Genomic DNA, 19,861 nt, shown 5'->3' with positions numbered 1-19,861 from the left:
GCAAAAGAACCCGGGAGGATGCGCAGAAGGTCGGTCAAATCGACCAGAAGCGTACTAGGTGGCGTGCGTGAATCCTTGCCTTTGGCCAGAGGTGGTGACATCTCTGCGACCGGCATGCTTGCAGCCACCGTCCACTGAATACGTGACCTGATGAGGCGCTATTCTCCTAAAAGTGAATTTACGGATGCCTTTAAGTGCCATATAACTATTTTATATTAAAAAAACCACCCTGTTTCAAACTAGCGCCATCGAATTCCCTGAAAGCCTTTTTTTTTTCTTGTCACTCTGAGGGTGGTATGAATTTTATTGTAATGGGTTATTTGTGGTAAGCCCAAGCAATTAAACTCATTGTTGGGTATAAATGTGTTGGCAAAGATTTACCCAACCTACACCAAAACAAGCATTATATTCGTTGTAATGCCAGAGACATGCAAGCCAGCAAGACCATGAGATAACATTTTAATATACATAGAATTCAATCTATATCACTTTTGCAAGAAGACCAAAGTATACCAGTGTCAATATGATCCCATTATAATCAACAGTGTTGTAGCAATTCTCATACCGGATAGTAGGTAGTTTCGGAAACTGAGTGATTTTAAGAACTTTGTTGGAGATTCACCAAAAAAATGTACCCCTTATTGTGTTTTGATAACTTCAGGAACCAAATTAACTTTGATATGCCGTGGACCGTTCAAAACCACTGCTCTCGGTCTAGCTAGAATTGTATAGCACATTTACTTATTTTTTGTTTGTTTTTTGGAATGACCCTTTAAACAGTTGAGGTTCACTAGTTAAAGTGACTGGACCTTTTAGTTTAGTACACAACCCATCAGACTAGTTCCTCAGTTGCAATACAAAACTCAAAGGGAGAAATTAAGATGATATGGTCTCAAATGACTTGTTTATAATTTATTACCAATTTGTTAAGGACAAATGGTGTTGAATGTCATCCAAAGGTGCTCTGTTGCGTATATTGTTACAGAAATTTGACCTATAAGTCAAGCAGATTTCGTTCTGTATTGAGCTCGGGCTATGCTCTATTCTTATTTTGATTTCCCCGTCTCAGGCCGCAGACCCATAGGCGTAGGAGGCGGGGGGGGGGCTGGGGGGCTGCAGCTCCCAACCAATTCTTTTGGTGAAAATTCGGGCAATATGCTGAGAGTTTTTCGGGCACCTTCTGGAAGAAGAAGAATTTGCAATGTGTTTTACATTTTTTTTGTGGTGAAAATTCGGCAATATGCTGAGAATTTTTCGGGCATCTTCTGAAAAAATAATAATTTGCAATGTGTTTTTTTAATTTTGTGGTGAAAATTCGGGCAATATACTGAGAATTTTTCGAGCACCTACTGAAAGAAGAAGAATTTGCAATGTGTTTTTCAAATTTTTCGGTGAAAATTCGGGCAATATGCTGAGAACTTTTTCGGGCACCTACTGAAAGAATAATAATTTGCAGTGTGTTTTTTTCAATTTTTTGGGTGAAAATTTGGGCAAGAGAATTTTGCGCCACCTACCAGTGGCGGAGCGTCCATACAGTCAGAGGGGCGGATTCCCCCCCCCCCCCCTGACGGACTCAAATGGACTGCGGGCGCCCTTTTCAGCTTTCCACCACTTTTTACTTATTCGCGACTTTTTTATTGCGCTCTCAAATACCTATTGACATTTGTCACATTTTGTTGGTGCAATTTTCTGACAAATGGCGATGACACATATTTATTCTTCGTTTATCTGCAAATTAGCAAGGCCCGGAAAGGATAATTTCCGGCGATCTAGGGAGTATCTTTACTCCAAAAATTTCTGTACGCTCCGCGCCAACCTGTGGTGGCGCTCCGATTAGATAGTGTCAAAAGCGCCCCTACAGACCATTCTCTCCCCCTGACCAATACCCCTAGCTCCGCCAATGGCACCTACTGAAAAAAGAAGAAGAATTGGCAATGTGTTTTCTTATATTATTATTATTATCATTATTGTTGTAACAACTTCCCCAATAATTCTAACCAATATGGAAGGGTAATAACACGGAAAATGATTTTATGTTATTGGCAGGTGATGTAATAACCGATGAATGCCTATATGATATGCACATTAAGATGTGGAAAGCGCGTGGAGCGCGCGAAAAATGTTGGTTATATTTTTCGGGCAAGTCGTTACAGCCCCCCCCCCCCCCCCCCAAATCAAATGAGGCTCCTACGCCTATGCCCAGACCTTTAATTAACCCTTTCTCTTTAGATCTAAGGAAGCTCGCCGTGTTTTCCAGTAGTGCAGACGGTTTTCCAAAACAAAAGGAACCCAGTCCTGCGCGCGCGCTTCGGCCTACATCAAAAACATGAAAGGGGGTAACCGACTTCAGCTATTCAAGCTGCTTGGTAAAAAGGATTGGATTATTGTTCGTAAGAGGCAGAAGCCCAAAAGTTGAGAAAGTAGTTGGTCAGCGCTAAGTTGCAATCGTTTACTGCAATATTACTCATGTGTACTCTCTACACGGATCTTAATAAAAAGTAATATTTGTGTGTTAAAGGTGGGATCGCTCGTAAATTCCTCGTAAATTCTGTCCTTCACACCACCCGATTCAAAAATAATATCAATACTACCCTCTACCGGTTCGTCGCTGTTGTCTCGTAATTTCTTAGCAATCCCGTATTTACGGCGAGTAAGCAATAAACGGGTTTGGTTACCTGAAGCGGTGGCCTTGACAAATTCCTGCACATTTTCTTGTCAGTGGCAGTACATATGCGGTACACTGTTACGCCGCGTTTTCGTGTGTGTTGTGTGATACAAACGTCTGTGGTTTGTTTCTACGTTCAGAACTTTTCACAACTAATGGGCTGTACACACTGATCTACACTCAGTGGCTGTACAGTATAGGTTACGGTCGAGCTTTGCATCGAGCGTATTAGTTTGAGCTGCTACTCTAACAGCTCCCTTGTTTTACTCTTTTAGGCCTACATGGTGAGCAGTCGAAGTCCGAACAGTTCGGGTGTCCTGGTTTCGTAGTTGCTCTGCATGCTTTATGCTGTATCGAATATCAGAAAGTTTAGCCTTTTGAAGTACAGTAACCTAATGCTATTTTACTGTAAAAAAACACAGTGTATTTCCAACTTTTACAGATGCGCCAACCTTGTAGTAACCTGCAAGTATAGTGAACGGTCACCACAACAAGGGTGTATAGCTTGGGACTAGCACGGGGAGACTTGTCAACCTTGTGAACATTTTTCTGGGGGTGAGATGTGGGGGGGGGGGGAGTCCGCAAACTAAAACATACAGGGTAAACAGATGGAAGGAAAGGTGAAAAAAACAAGAGTGAAAGACAGATGAAGGGATGGAGGAAGAAAGTAAAGAAAATGTGGAGGTGGAGGCTATAGGGGTAGAGATAGATATAATATGAATTTAAATACAGAGAAAAGAAAACCAAGAGCACAAAAATGGAGATCACTGGGATACTGTCAAATACACAAGAAGAATATACAATCTAAATACTGGAATTAAATATTGCACTTCATAAATACAGCTTTATGACATCAAGAAATCAAAGGGAGAGGATATAATGTTTCAAGGATGATGGAAAATAAGACACAGCAATAGATGACTATGGTCTCTGATCTAGTAGGCTTCTTCTCTCTATACTGCTACCAGGATGTAAGTGACTACAGGGACACAAAACTCTCTCAGTTGTTATGACCTATTTACCCTTACTGATGCCTAACTGTTATCTTGCCAGAAAATAAATACACGGTTATACACCAGTGCATGAAAGGAGGTGAGAGTAAGGACTGATTGATCGTGTCGATAAAGGTTTTTGATATACATGTGATACAAGACGATAAACGTAAAATATAGCATCGTTGAATACTACATAGGGGACCCCCCCCCCACACACTCACACCCTCCCCCACGTTCAAATCATATCCCCTCCTGGCAACGGAAATGAACACCAGTGAAAATTAAACCGATACATATATTTATACCCGCTGTTAATCCGCAAATATTCCGGCTTGTTAAATCGTGTAGATTAATACAAAGCTGGCCATTCTCTGATTGTTTCTCCTTGATCGAATTTCCCCAACCTTGCCCGCCTTGAATTAGAGGGTGGCCAAGCTCCTGCTTCACAGTCATAGCTACTATCGAACAAAATGGACGAAAGCAATTTATCTCAATCTGGAGATGCAGATGTATCAATAGCTGCTGATCCAACGGTTTGTGAATGTCGCACGACCTGTCAACGAAAGTCTGGGAATAGTGCTTGCCCCTGTCGTATGTATGATCTCTTTTGTTCAGAATCATGTCAATGTGGCACAAGAACAAGACATTGCGCAAATCGTGAACCTCCGGTAAGTAGAAAAACATCTGACTCACTTTCAATATCATAGGGGTTTTGCCTATTCGCCAATATGGTGGGAACAAATGGGACCATACATATGTAGGCTGAATTATGCGTTTGTTCTTTGGACCATACTTGATTGACCAATGGTAGCTATAAAGGATTCTATTGTCATGTTATAACTGTCAACCCCCCCCCCCCCTTACCACACCTCCAATCCCCTTCGGTCGGATACAGCTATCAAGGCTAGGCCTGCGATTTTATCGGTCTTCAGTCGGAAAGACCTCTGTGAACATGACAGTGAATGCACGCAATAACTGAGCAATGTAAGTTTTCAAAAAGTACCTTCCTGGCAGTAGTTACTCTCCAATTTGTTCTCAGACATTCTAAATGAACACACAATATGACTTAATGTACCCAGTGGGGTAAATTTCACCTCCAAGGTGGTAACAAAAACATTTTAAGAGTTTTTTTTACCAGAGGTGACCATTTGTAAACATCTGGCTTATTTGGATCCAATACAGCATACCTTTAAGGGTACCCACAATACTATATAGCCTTACTAGAGGTCTCCAAACTGCTAGAACTTGCTATAATGGTTTCTAATATGTTTGAGGGTGCCGGGTCATATTCGACCCCCCCCCCCTCTCTCTCCCTCTCTCTTAGGACACCACATACATACTGTATTACCCCAAAACCTTTCACCTGTCATGAAACTGCAAAGTTACCAACTGAACACAGAAATATAAAACAAGGTAAATTATGGAAGTGAAAAAATCTCAAGTTGCATGTATTGATATGTAAAAACTGGGAAAATAATTAAATGTATTAATCAAGTCAAAGAAATATAAAGAACCAATGCTTTTTCTTACAACTTTTTCAATCTGCCCAATACATTACTGTTATATTTTTACCCAAAAATTACAACACCATCATAAATGTCTTTGTTCAGGATTCAAGTGACTCTGAAGATGATGAACACAACGAGAGATTCACTGAAGGCATGCCAGAACAATTGGAAGACACAATTGAAGAAAAAATAAAGGTATTTGTGACTAGACTTTTAATGATTAAATTTACCACATGCAAAGTAATAAACATCAATTGTTAGGCATATCTCAATGTTGAACACTTATGTTATGTGTGTTTATGAGTGTGTATGGGGAGTGATTTAGAAAGATTACACTTTACTTTTAGCTATCATGTTCTGCCACAACATTTTACAGATAATAACATGTAATTATAAGCAGATATGTGATAGAAGAACGTATGGAGAAACTATTACAAAATCAATGACAATGCCCAATCCACACTTCACTGTCGTATATGATTTTAAAAAGAAAATGGAACTTTCAAGATATGACATATACATACAATTTTAAACTCACTGGCACATTTGACTATGTGTGATTTCAAATCATTTAATTTTGACATAAGTTTGTTTGTTTATCACACTGGAATGCAAAACTGTATGTGTTAAGAAAATGCCCATAAAATATATTTAGTATACATAATTTTTTTGACAGACCTTTGTACATGAGCTTGGGAGGGAAGACTTGGAGAATGTAGCCACCGATCTACTGAAAAGGAACCCAGGTGCATATGAAGACTATCTGTTAAAGGAGAATTCTTCATTTCAAGAGGAAAGTGACCATTCACCTAAGAGCCCAGGATGGTGTAACTGTGGCCGGTGTAAAGAAATGCCTCAAGATGTGGAAAAAAAATGCTGCAGGTTGCAGGAAGGATGTCTGTCAACGAGTGAGGTTTTCCTAACTGTCTGCATTAATGCACATGTACTCGAGGTAGCAATGCGGGCAACAGAAGACATATTGGCAGATGCAGCCGTTCGAACTAACAAAAATTATAGGCACTATGCCTACAAACAATTTATATATTGGCAGCATGGCAGATTAGGTGCAGGAAGAAGAAGAGTGATACCATCTTGCTGCATTTGGGCAATCAGGATGAGATTTCCAGCTGCTAATAACATGTACAAAGGTTTGGAAATTGGTAATGGCATCTTGGAGGACTGAAGAAAATAAACTAGATGCCATAAAGAGTAGTTCATTAGTGAAAAAAAGTGTTAAATACTAAACAATCAATAAATTGAGTTTTTAGTTACACTACTGTGTATGCCATGTGACTTACACACATGTTCTGTTTATGTTAAAAAAATCCAACAGCCTCAAAGAATGCTTCCTTTGAGATACTGATAACATTTGAGGTAGAATCATGGCTAGTTTCAGGTTTAACCATACACATGTTATATTATTTAAAAAAGTATTGCATCTATGGAGTTCTTAAATTATTCCACTTATATGTTACCGTTCTATAGATCAATAAATACGATTTTAAAAGCTAATATGCTATGTTCCCCCCAATTCTATGCAACCATAATGAAAACTCTATTGAGAACTATTATTGACTACTGTACTACTGTAGCTGATAAGAGGACTGAATAAAGTTTCAAATTCTCAAACCAATATGTGAATTTCTACTTCATAAACACATCATAACATTAATCAAGATTTTCTTCATTATCATGTTCCCCTCGGTATAAGCTAATAAATCCGGGAGGGGGGAAGTTGGTGACATTTTGGAATAAACTTGACTTAGTTGGAGGGCTCAAAACGACTCTTATGACATTTTATTAGCTCTTGAATAGGTGGTCTAGGCAACAGAGAGATTCGTGGATGGATCCTTTTGGGGTCATTTTCCTTCATTGGTACTTGCTGGTTGAGAGGGCCAGTTGTGTTTGCACGTTGCAAAAAGATCAGTCCCATCAGCTCTGGTAGGTAGCCATAACTCTTTTGCTCCATGAGAGGCTGAGCGGAGAATCTTCCAGTGCTCTTACTGTACTTGCACTGAAAACGAGGGGTGCCATCCACCTGTGTTGCTTGTCGTCTGTCTGCGTGGTAGTTATGGTCAATAACAGCCAGCTTATTCCTAATAGTAAATCCAACATAGCCATACGAATGACGTTTAGGAGCATACATCAGTAGATGATTATTAAATGATTCCAGAATTCCAGTATGCCTGAAGTTTTTGTAATACTTCAAGTTATTCAAGAAACGCCGAGCTGTCAGTTCAGTTGCCAGGGTCTTGTGTGGAACAGAACCTTTCTTCAACCAGCGTTTGGTTCTCTCTGCATCCTGCAGCTCTTCATGGGCACACTTTCCTGGACGTCCATCTGTCCCAAACACCCACTCATGCTCGTCCACAATATGGTGCAGAATCCCAAGGAATGTTGCTTTCATCCTTACATCATCACGGTTGGACGTCTTTGAGGAGAACCAAAAATGGTTCCTAATTGAAGGTAACCAACTCTGCAACACACGGTTTTCTCTTAATCTGGAGGCTTTCTTAATTTTTCTGGCAATGCTTTTTGCGCCATGCCATACATCATGTTGATGGGTCACATCCTGAAACTTCACTGAATTCTTCATGGCAGCACTAATCTGTGTATGAGCATCTGTCACAAGTTCTTCAACTTTGATCTGTTTCATAAGGAAATCCATTCCTCGCTCGAATGCCATCTTTTCCATGTTTGGGCTTTTACCCCCAACCTCTCTTACATCGACAACTTCCACATGGAGAACTTTCTTCGTTGCTTCATCAGTAAAAACATAGCTGCAGTACTGAGCACTGTGACCTGGTGAATCGCATCTTCCATCTCCAGCTAGAACAACTTGTTGGTCACCATACGCTGACAAAATGCCTTGCTGCATTCCTTGCCAAAAATTGTCTACAACAGGGGCAACATACAGCCGCTGGGTCCTATAAAATGTATCTTTTGTGATGCTCTTCAATCCTATGGTTTTGAAAAAGTGTGTCATCTTCATTAAACTGTTTCCAGAAAGAATAACACCTGATGCAATTAGAAGGTTGCCGGCATACATTCTGTTGAATAATGGTTGTGAGAACCATTGACCAGGGCTATGTCCCTCACAACATGACCATGTCACTTTCAAGCCTGATCCAGTGAAAGTGTTTTGGTATACCAGCATTCTTTGGCAACTGGGGTTAGGGCATGTTTCTCCATGGACTTGCTTGAGCAGTTCTTCTATCTTAGACACCCATACAATTATTTTATCTTCTTTAACACAGGAGTCAATGAAAGGTTGAGTGTCTTGCTTAGGTTGGTTTGGTTCAAAAACTGGGGTTTCATCTGAATCTCTGTCGTCTCCTTGAAATCCAAAAACCTCCTCATCCACTTGCAAACTAGTTTCAAGCTGGTTTCTGAAAAAAATATCAACAAAATATATTCAACTCGATTCCCAACAGGTCATGTTTACGATGGACATAAGTACATCATCTTGCAGTTAACAATGTATACCAGATATGAGATCTAGACAGTAGATTGTTTGATATGTACAGTATCATGTTTACACTACAGCCCCTGGGAAGGTGAATGTGAGAAGACCCCACTATGGAGAAAACATTTCCTATGGAATAACACCTACATTCAAACAAGAGCCCAAGGGCACTGTGGTTCCTTGCTTGGGGTATTTGACAATACACATACAGTAATATTATCAAGCAAGATTGGGCTCAAATAGTCCAAGTAATTGTGGTCCTACATGTTCCCATAAAGTAACCAACACTATAACCACCACTTTTGTGATCACAAAATGTGATCGGATTTTTGATCAAAAGGCACTTTTGAGATCTAAATATGGTGTCGAAAATGTAAGAAATATAAGAGACCTACAAGCGTGTCAACAGATATGATAACATTGGTGACCTCAGATGACATGACCTTTAAGTTTCAAAATGTTCCACCACCCCGTTCACAACTTGTCCCAAAATATCAACCATGTCACACCTTGGCATTGAGATTTAATTGCATTAAATGTATGAAAATTAACTTTGAACTTGTATACATAACTTCACACACAAAGGTCACCCGGAGGTCAACCAATTGACATTTTTGATCGGTGAGACCTAAATAGAGCATGACTGTAAAAATTCAAACATTTTTTCTTTGCCCATTTTCTCCCCCCAAAATACTACTTTTTTAACATTAGCTGACCTTTGGTGACGTTGGATCACATGACCGTTAAGTTTGAAACTATTCCCCTATACCATTTCCAACTTGTCCAAAAATATCAACCATGTCACACCTTGGAACTGGGAGTTGTTGCATTAAATGTCTGAAAATTAACTTTGACCTCATATAACTTCGCACACGAAGGTCACACAGGTGTCAACCAATTGACATTTTTGATCGGAAGGTACCTTTGATATCCAAATCTAGCATCAAAACCAAACATTTTCTTTTTTGCTCGTTTCCTCCCAAAATAAGCACATTTTTTCTAATGTGACCTTTGACCTTTTGACCTTGGTTTCAGATGTAGTTTAATCTCCTGATTCCAAAAAACAAAACGACAAGTCTGTACAACCATCCTAACTCTGACCGAAAAACTTTGACCTCATATAACTTCGCACATAAAGGTCACACGGGGTCAACCTATTGACATTTATGATCAGAAGGTACCTTTGACATCTAAAAATAGCATCAAAACTGTAAAAATCCCCCAAAACATGTAAAGGTCACCAGAGGTCAAATTGAGGTCAAGGGTCACCCAGATGCGGGTCGACAATTGGATGACATTAAAGCAACATCCAACCCTAACGGACATTTCGTTCTCAAGTTATCGCAAAAATACTAGTTTTTTATCATTAATTGACCTTTGTTGACCTTCGATCACATTACCGTTATGTTTGGGAACGATCCCTTACCCCATTCACAACTACTCGCAAAATATCAACCATGTCGGACCCTGACAATGGGAGTTATTGCTGTTTTTAATATATTGGTTTTTGGCATCTAACTGACCTTTGGTGACCTTTGCGGGCACCAAAAACAATAGGGATCTTCCTCTCACTATGGGCTATCCACCCAACAAGTTTGATCATGATACATCATTTCCTTATTGAGATATCGTGTACACAAGCCAAGCGTCACATACACACACACACACATACACACACACACACATACACACACACACACACGCCAAGTTGAACGCATAGGTTCCTTGCTTTGCAAAAAGCAAGGAACCAAAAAACAGAAAATCGTGGGAGGGGGGGGGGGGTCTATGCCTAGTGCTCAGTGCCCACCTTAACTATGTACTTAGCTAAGTCATTACACATGCACCAACTTATGTCATAGCAACACTGCTTTTTCAACTCCACACTCGATACTGAGCCATCAGTAGTCAACAATTGAATTTATTAGTTTATACTTTTGGACTTTTCATCAAGGAAAAAATCAATTATCAAACCTTCAAAATTCTAAAATGTACAGTAGTCATAAACAGTCAGACGTTCAACAAATAAACTTACACAGAAAGTTTACTCTGGTTTAGTTCATCCATAACATCTTCCCAGTCTCCAAATTTGTCTTCCTCTCCTTCATCATCTGAGCAGTACTCCAGTTCTTTCTGCAGTTCTTTTTGGGAACAACTGTTACCCCTGTAAACAATAACAATGCAGATATTAAAAGAATGGCTTGAGTAAGTTGATGACAAGGTAGTGAAATATGAAGTTCAATTACACAATTCAAAAACTGACTTATACTGTGCTAAGCTGATTCGAACCGGAATAAAAATAATTGCATTGTGGTATCGATGATGTAACTCAAACAATTTTTTTATATAAATGAAGCTGACATGTAGAGTGAAATCATGAAACCTTCTTGATCTTAGTAAAACTGCACAAAGCATCAATTGATATGCATATTGTGCACACGTAAATGTAAATAGATACAAACATCCATCCATCCACCAATATATACCTCCTCACATACATACACTCGTACAAACTTAATACACACACAAAATCGTTTAAAGATAATCATTAACAGCACAGATAGTAAATGTTCAGTGAAGAGTGACTGCCCCCACCCTCCTCCCTCCATACCCTTGGGTTTCTTCTTCCCTTACCAAATCCTTGTTAAATGTAGCAAGTCTCCCCTTCGCCACCTTCCATTCCCAACATAAAACAACAACTATTGTGGTGGAGAAAAGGATCCTTCTAAGATCATGCTAAGCAGCTGATCTTGCTCATTGTCTGTAGATAATATTTTATACCAAAGCAGTCTATAGAAATGATACCATTTGACTTGATTGCTTAACAGAGAGAGATGTGGAGTTTGCCAACAATCTGATACACAAGGCTTCTATTGAAATTGATGACATTAGTAACTATGCAGCTCATACAGGCTGTAAGTCTGTGTCAACCTTATTGCAATGTTTTAATTAGATCTGCATTCAGATAAGTTCAATATTACAATCTTACAATGTATGTGTATGGTCTGCAGTTTCTCTCCCATGCTGCTCTATATCTACTCCTACTGGTGACATTGGACAGAACATGGCAGATGGCTTCTTGAGAGGTGTCGAAGTAGCTGGATCAAAAGTTTCTGTAAAGATGACATAAAACAATAATTACTAGCTTGCAAGTTTCCTGCAATATGTACTGTACACATTGGAAACTATGGCTGTGACTAAAAATATACTTTTGTTTAGAAATTGTTATACTTATGCAGCATTGGAAACTGATATTTTAATCCAAATGGTGTCATTTAGTTTAGAGAACATTAAAGTATAGGATATTGAGTTACAAGTATGTTGGTGAAACCAAGACCACCCTCAAGAAGCATTTCTAGTCACAGGTCAATGGCAATACCATGAAAATGGAGACTCCAGTAGGGGAACACTTGCAGCTGCCCAATCATACCATTAAAGACATGTCCCAACAGGTAACTAAATTCGTAGACTTAACATCTCAGACATAGTACACCTCAGCAGAGATAGAGAGAGTGGACGAAATGCCTTAACCTTGGGCTCAAAATACAGGAGGGACATGACTAACTTTATCCTGCTCCATCTCTGTATTCTGCCATAGTTTATTTGCCCTCTCTCCTTACTTAATCCTCGTTTTGTACTCCACAGTTTATCTATTACCTCTGCTTTCCCTGACTCCTTTTGTTCAATACACCATTAACTCCTTTCTTTGTGCTCACAATGTCCTCTCTGTTCCAGGCTCTATTGTGTCTCTTGAATTTCCTATTACTAGTCAGTTTGCCTCTAAAGAAGATCCTGATAATATCAGGCCCACTTACTTTTATAAATTCTAATACACATGTATGCTTTTTAGTGGATGAGCAATATGCTACCATTTTTTCTTTTCTTTGGGAATTTAATTAGAATGAAATTGTATAATTTTTCTGATCACATCAGATCAGATATAAGATTAGCACTGCTCTTCCAGTCTGTAATTCATGCAAGGATAAACATATAAATTTACCTTCTCCTTTCTGAGTGTCAACTGATCTTTCTGTGGTGACAGCTGCTGAGAATGCCTCTGTCTGACTTTCGGCATCTTTCCGGAAAAGATGCATTTGACACCTGTTCAATGAAACAAAAAAATTGTCCGTAGATCATATTAACTGAAATAGTAAATTAACTGTACAGTACACCACAAGCTTAATTGTATGCTTAATGAATCTGGTAATGACCAAATCATTAAAAACAACAGGTTTTCATACTGTACCTAACCAAGAAAAAATATGAAAGAGAAAAGTAACAAACAAACACTTTTCAATAATGACATATTGTTAACCCATATTGACTTAAACCCAGATAAGGATGAGATGTTCTTTCATACTCTTCTTCAACATATCCATAAACCTCAGTACCTTTCAAGAAAATTGTGAGGATAATTTTGTGTTGCCCAACTGCTTGCCCATCAACTTCAGCTCACATGTCAATGTACAATTTACTATGTAAACTTCCTGTCTAAGTGAACTGTTTGGTTTCATATCACTAAAAGATGTCCAGTCTTTTTCAAGATCAAAGACTGATGTACACTCGTTATTTACCTACTGTACTGTGTAAACTTCCTGTTTATGTGAGCAGTTGGTTTCATGTGTGAGAATTGTGATGCTAGCTTACTCCATGACATAAGCCCACCATTGTGAAGACTTCCTGTTTAAGTGAATAGCTTGATATCAGACTACCATTAACGCTCGATTACTCTCCACAAGAGATAAGTTTTGGCCACCAAATTTAATAGATATTATCATTTTTGAACACTAAACATCAGATCATTTACAAGAAGCTGAACAAAAACAAGCAAAGTACTGACTATAAAAATATGATAACTTAGGACAGCATCATAAAGTATGAGCATCAGGCCTACACAAAAAACTGGTACTTTCTTACCTCCAGGCATGGCTATATAAAGGTTTATATAGGTATAGCTATATGTACTAATATGGTCCCTCAATTAGTGAGGCTAATTAACCTAATTTCTTGCATAGCAGTTGGGTTCCTTCAAAAATCCCAAACACAGAAATGTACACATGATTGCTGGAATATTGGACAGACAGTCAGTAGATAACAGTATACACTCTGTTGCCCAAATGAACCATTAAAACTTGATTGCATATATGCTGGCTGTGGCTGAGCTTAGAAAAACCTAAGATCTAGTTGCATACGTAGCGGTGTGAAAAGTGAAAACAGGGTCATTCCGTGTCAAATCACGGATGGCTGTTGCTGCACCCTTTCCAAAAATTCCCAAATTTATTTTATGATTGGACCACCATAAAATAAGTATATTCTGAAAATTTCAGTTGCATTACTTTACAATTGGCCGATTTATCACACTTTGAAATTCCGCAATTTGTCGCCACCATGGCATTTTGGCATTTTCTTGACTTTTGAGGTCTCATTTCTCAGCAATTGAACATTCAGAATTTCTACTACCTTTCTATTACAGATGCCTATAGAGTCTAACCCATAGAACAGGAAAAGAAAAAATTAGGCTACAAAAATATTGTCTTGTGGAGTTGGGTCAACTTAAAAGTGTCAAAATATTTTATGTTTGTATTTTTCGCTAAAAAATGTGCCATTTTTAGTGATGAATTGCTCCCAAACCATTGCTTCATGGTACTTGATTCTTTCAGAGGTTATTATGTCTACTACAAATATTACAAAATAGTGATTACAATGCTTTCTTATAATATGTTTGCAAGTTGTGCAACTCTAAAGTTGCTATTTCATGCTGCGATTCAGCATGAGGTAGGGGTTTTGATGCCAATTTTTTACCAAAGTAACCATGTTAGAGCTGTCAGGGTTTATACTTTATTAATGAGTACAAAGTTCTTACACAATAACAAATTTCAGGGTTCTAGCTGTTCTCAATATTAATTTATGAAGTTGTTAAGTTGCTCCGATGTACAAAAGAGGTCGTTTTTGACGGCCAATAACTCAAAACGCGTCAAATTAAAAAAAAATTGATAATTTTTTCTGGAAGAGATATAGTACCACCCTGTTTGCACAAAAAAATTCAGGAGGGTGTTTTGCCTTATTTTGAAATGAAAAATCCTCAAAGTTTGGGATTTTTACAAAAAACGTTTTTGCCTGTTTTGATGTTCCATGTGTTTTGAGCCTGGGTATTGTACTGTACTTCAAGGTCATTCAATACTGTGCAGTTTTTAATTTCATATAAAAAAATACTATATGCAATGTACTTGTCTGCTCCTGGTTGAATTCATTTAATTAGAAGACTTATAAAATAGAAGAAAGAATTTTAATTTTAAATTTTAAATCGGCCAATAGTAAAGCAATGCAACTGAAATTTTCAGAATATGCTTATTTTGTGGTGGTCCACTCATACAATAAATCTGGGAATTTTTCAAAGATGTCAAACTACAACATACCCCAAAATTTGGTGATTTGATATGGAATGACCCAACATGTAAATCAGTTAGGAGTGATTCTAAAGTATTTATGTAGATGCATTATTTTTATGCAGGTCCATGTGGTTTTATTTGTACAGCATAGTAGGCCTTCCTCACTGGTGCATATTACAAAATTAGGGGATGCAATTACTATGAACATCATACTTATTACTAATACTATAGGCCTTAGTCCTATGTTATATGCCTAATTATGACTGGACAAAGATGAGGCTTCATACTTAATACTTTTCTTTCAAATGCTCATTCACAAGAATTATTCTTCAAACAAGGACAGCTGATAACAATTTAGAACCTGGAGGGGTGGGGATGAACAGATCACCTAGGCCTAGTGGTTAGAAAATATGTTTCCATCAATTTGTTGAGGCAAAAACAGTTTACTTTTTAGTGATGAGAAGGCCCAGCTTTCCATGGCATAAATATGAGGAGTGAAACTAAAGACCCCCAGTCCCTGTCAGTCTTCTTTAGGAAGGATATTTTAATGTTTAACTGTATACAGTATCTTCATGACAAGCATTCACAAACAGACTCAGTAAGAAAACTTACTGCTACTTTGTGCTAGGATAAGTATGATAAGGTTAGCACACACTAGGTCCATTGGAAAAATAATGAATGATAGGCCTAGTTACATAGCCTAGGCTTATCAAATCATGTATGTTACAAAAACAAAAGCATAGACACTGCCAAGTTCGAACACGTACCTAAGCCTTAAAATACACCAAAACTATATATTCATGTTATTGACAAATATGTACGTACATACTTGCACACGGGTCATTTTGGAGAGGAAATAACTGTAGCTTTGTAGTTTTTAGTGATATTGGCTTTTGCTTGTAGGTTATCATGGTGTAATCGTGTATTTCTTAGGGATGTCTGAACTTCGCAGTATTCTGTACTTCGCAATACTGACTAGGCCTAGGCTATACATGTAACCTAGGACAATACCCTGTAGTACTACCATGTACTAGTAGTAGTACTACCCAAACAGTTTTAGCCTAGCTAAGCAAATCATTACCTTTTTGTGTGATCCTGAAGCAAATGTTCTGCGAAATCTGCGTTGCTAACAAAAGTCAAATCATGGAAATGTTTGTAGAGTTCTTTCTCCATTTGCCAGTTTACATAAGAACGTAGAAGATAAATCTTCGTGGCATCTCTTTGTCGCTGTTGTTCCTTCACACTGCGGTTCCTATTCGGTCCATGCAACAAAGGCCTTCCTCCACTTGAACCTACGCTCGTTCCAGGATAAGGCCGTTTTCTTTCGCCAGATTCTCCTTGCCCTGATCCCTTTTCCATGATTTTCACTATACTCTCGATTGTATTTGGACGAAAATCGTACAGTATTCTTTACTAAAGGCACACAAACTACAAACTATCGAGTACGAACATCCTGTGCGGTACACTGAAATGCTGTGTTATAACATTATGTGTGCATGGGTACGAGCTTGTTACAGTACGCATACGCTTGCCTGTGCTATTCACTGATCTAAATTTGCCACCGAGGTCACGTGAGTAATATGGGTCCCATTAAACCTCCCTGAAACCGCGATAATGCTAGCGCCCTCAAAAAAAAGTCTACGAGCGATATCTCCTTTAAGGAACCGTTATTGTGTTTCCTGGCTCTACCTGGTGACTGGTGATTCTAGACATTTTACTTGTTTTTAGACCTTACTTCAACTCTCTGGCTCACTTTTCGAGACTCTGTGTTCCGACTTGACTGAATAGAATTCGGTCGGCGTTACAATATGAAGTTTAACGAACATATTCTGGTTGACCTTAAGAAATAACGGATTAACATTAACTATAAGAACTGCAATGAGGAGCCGACGTCACCATCAAGTTAGCCTAGTAAACGAATATTCCAGAAATTAAGTATATTTAACGATACATATCATGAAAAATACTGGAAAAGCTACAGAAACAGTATTTGGACTCAAAGTTTTTTGTTTTCTTTCTATTATAACATCAAGACTAAAATTCTGCTTTATTCATTATTTAATTATTTAAGTGAGTAATCAAGTTACAGCAAAATCTATCTGTCGATCATTCTCCCATTATTGAATACCGGGGATACTCTCCCAGGAAAGAACCTGGGCACGAAAACCAAACTACCGAACATCTTTCCTACTTCTCAACCCCAGTCCCCTTGCTTCGAGAATGTGACTGTGTGACCATCGTGAGGTGTTTATGACCATTCCCCTCGAAAGGGAACAGATACTACACTTGATCTTCGGGATGTCTTCAACTCTTCGGTCTATCTGTTCGTTGTACACGTCTCAGGATAAAACTAGTTTGATCTCGGATGAATGTTATCCGATTCCTTGTTCTTTGTTCTATTTGTTTTACCAGTCAATGGACTACAATCTGATGAACAATGAAGAAATGAAGAAAACCGCCATTACTGGAATACCAAGTAGTCCACGTAATGTCCAAAACGTAACACACTAATTGACTTTATCTATACTCATTGAAGAACCACATCTTCCTGTTTCGAAACAAGTTTATAACAATAGATAGAGATTAATGCTATTCAAGTGGTGCATTTGCTTTCATATTACTGAAACCTGTACGACAAGATGTTTACGCTATCTGAGTAGTCCAGAATTCACAGTGCACGTTTAGCGTTTTAATCGGCTTCCGCTAACGCGTATCAAGCATTCAATTGATGACTGTATAACGACGAAAAGACATTAAGCACGAAGACATTTATATCCTCCTTCTTGCGGTACGTATGTGAGGCTTATTTGAATCCATTATTATCATTTGCTGTAAAATCAACCTTTTTTTCGCAATCTGGGAAATCAAACTCGACCTCTTCGAGGAAACTTAAGGTCCCTGAAAAACACCCTGTAACGGTGTAATGGTAGGACCAGGGACGTTTATATAAGAAAACCCCTTTAATGGGAATGGGGAAAATAAAAGACTATAAATTAAATACGTTGACAATTCGTTACTTGTTAGTGGATTGATCCAGTTATGTTTTTGTATTACGTTTGTTTGGTAAAAGTAACGCAAAACCCGGTCACGGTGTGGTTCCAAGCGGTACCATTATCTGGCAACAGCACTAAACGCCAATGGCGTGCGCAAGGAGGGAGGGCGGGAATGCCCCCTCCTTCGCAAGCTCCTTCCTTCGCATCTGGCTGTTTCCATCAAATGTCAGCCTCCTATACCTAATTCGCCGCTGCTACAGGCATCTGTTAATGCTTGTATACAATATAATTCTCTAATAATATCTTTACTTTCGCGACTGAGAAGAGTCTTAGTTAAGGTATCAGAAGCACACCCAACCATCATCACGTGTCTATGTGATAGAGATGAACGACATCCCACCCCCTCCCCCCCCCCCCGCCAAGAAAAGGTAAGAACATTTTTATTCCACCCTGCATGGAAATAGCAACTTAAAAGTTCTTTGACAGACAAAGATGATAGCTTGACCAAATCAAAATATTACAGACCGATTCTCATTTGCATTGATTTTTATAGACTTATTATTTATAGCACTACATATTTTCCGTTATAAAGTTGAGCTTCCCAAAATAATGGTTGATCAAACATGTTGAATTTCTGAGCATGTACCTAAAAAGTGCTTCCATTGTTTTTAGTGTCAAGTGCGTAAACTCAGCTTGAACATGGAAAAAAGAAAGAAAAATGCAAATAAAAAAAAAGAATAGCTAAAGGAATAGCCGTGTTTGCACCTTCGGCAACACTTTGTCTTCATGACCTGACAAAATGACACACTCATGACACAAATTTCAATCCTGATATCTCCCAAATATTTCGATTTATTCCTTGAAATGTTAAATTTTAAAAGTTCAACAGACTATTTAAATCTCAAAAAAGCAAATTTTCCTGAAACTTCGGGATAGTAATAAAATTAGTAGGTACTCAATAAAGTAGGAGGGTGTATGAGGGTACAACGAAAGGTCCAAATAAACTGTTGCAAGATTTCGGTGTTTTCCTCAAACTTTCGACCTTTGATAGAAAGTTTTAATGAAAAAGCCAACATTTTCACGGACTTTAGTAGGCCTACGACAAAACACAAAGTGATAATTTGACGGTAAGCTAGATGTCAATTTCCTCGTAGAAATGAAATCGGGCATTGCTTTTACGTCGGTATATCAATGTGCTATGCACTCATACTTGTTACGTTGACTCGAATTTACAATGATTACAGCAGCCTGGATAATTATTATACATGTTAAGACATGCATGGCAAAACAGAAAGTGACGGATAAATCCACACCTCAGCTCCCCTTCTCCCTCGTTCATGTAGAAGGTGAATTACCGGCACGTGATTGTAGTAGGCTATATGTAGAATTGGTCAAACTCTTGCAGAAAAGTGTGTTGTAAAGTCATTCTTATAAAACGGAAATGCTTCGAACGCTTGAGCTCTTGTGATGGATGTTATGTTTTTATGTAACGTTGAACCTTCGTGGTTCACGATCCACACGCTAATGGTTGTCTGAATAATTCCTGCGTCACATTTTGGTTCATTCTCCTCCTTGTTATTAGACCATATTCCTTATCGAATTCAATTTTTGTTTCCTTTCCTATTTTTTCTTTCAACGTTCAGGCCAACTTACTTTTACACAATCTCCTACACAGGCTCTCTAGTGGATAAGCAGTTTGCTAACAGTTTTGTTTTATTTATTTCAACTTCAACTCTTAAGCAGTTGACGTTCATCAGTTAAAGTGACTGGACTATGTAGTCTATCACACCGACTAATAGATCAGTTCCATCAGATGTAACACTAAACTCAATTGGAAAAATAAGACAT

The 19,861-nt window shown here is 38.4% G+C and overlaps 2 protein-coding genes across 2 annotated transcripts; one reads left to right on the top strand and one right to left on the bottom strand.

Annotated features, from left to right (window-relative positions):
• Nucleotides 1-2,807: 2,807 nt before the first annotated feature.
• Nucleotides 2,808-6,358, top strand: LOC139981237 (P2X purinoceptor 7-like). Its single transcript, XM_071993463.1, has 3 exons — nt 2,808-4,328; nt 5,271-5,363; nt 5,845-6,358. Exons 1-3 carry the CDS (start codon nt 4,131-4,133, stop codon nt 6,349-6,351), a joined length of 798 nt encoding a protein of 265 aa, XP_071849564.1. The 5' UTR covers nt 2,808-4,130; the 3' UTR covers nt 6,352-6,358.
• Nucleotides 6,359-6,921: 563 nt separating this feature from the next.
• On the bottom strand, nt 6,922-16,661 carry LOC139981235 (uncharacterized). The gene is made up of 5 exons (XM_071993462.1): nt 16,102-16,661; nt 12,632-12,732; nt 11,621-11,744; nt 10,667-10,795; nt 6,922-8,557 (listed from the first exon to the last, which is right to left on the bottom strand). Exons 1-5 carry the CDS (start codon nt 16,377-16,379, stop codon nt 6,931-6,933), a joined length of 2,259 nt encoding a protein of 752 aa, XP_071849563.1. The 5' UTR covers nt 16,380-16,661; the 3' UTR covers nt 6,922-6,930.
• Nucleotides 16,662-19,861: the final 3,200 nt, after the last annotated feature.

The sequence above is a fragment of the Apostichopus japonicus genome, chromosome 15 (assembly GCF_037975245.1).
Source record: "Apostichopus japonicus isolate 1M-3 chromosome 15, ASM3797524v1, whole genome shotgun sequence".
Classification (NCBI taxonomy): Eukaryota; Metazoa; Echinodermata; class Holothuroidea; order Aspidochirotida; family Stichopodidae; genus Apostichopus; species Apostichopus japonicus.
Note: the sequence above shows the minus strand (reverse complement) of the source record. Positions and strands in the feature narration are given on the sequence as shown.

What these genes read in the sequence shown, in the direction of transcription:
- LOC139981237 (XM_071993463.1), top strand. Translation starts at nt 4,131, where the DNA reads ATGGACGAAAGCAATTTATCTCAATCTGGAGATGCAGATGTATCAATA. An exon ending in GCGCAAATCGTGAACCTCCG is followed by an intron (nt 4,329 to 5,270) that starts GTAAGTAGAAAA and finishes GTCTTTGTTCAG; the next exon opens with GATTCAAGTGACTCTGAAGA. An exon ending in CAATTGAAGAAAAAATAAAG is followed by an intron (nt 5,364 to 5,844) that starts GTATTTGTGACT and finishes TTTTTTTGACAG; the next exon opens with ACCTTTGTACATGAGCTTGG.
- LOC139981235 (XM_071993462.1), bottom strand. Translation starts at nt 16,379, where the DNA reads ATGGAAAAGGGATCAGGGCAAGGAGAATCTGGCGAAAGAAAACGGCCT. An exon ending in CTTCAGGATCACACAAAAAG is followed by an intron (nt 12,733 to 16,101) that starts GTAATGATTTGC and finishes TTCATTGAACAG; the next exon opens with GTGTCAAATGCATCTTTTCC. An exon ending in TGACACTCAGAAAGGAGAAG is followed by an intron (nt 11,745 to 12,631) that starts GTAAATTTATAT and finishes TCATCTTTACAG; the next exon opens with AAACTTTTGATCCAGCTACT.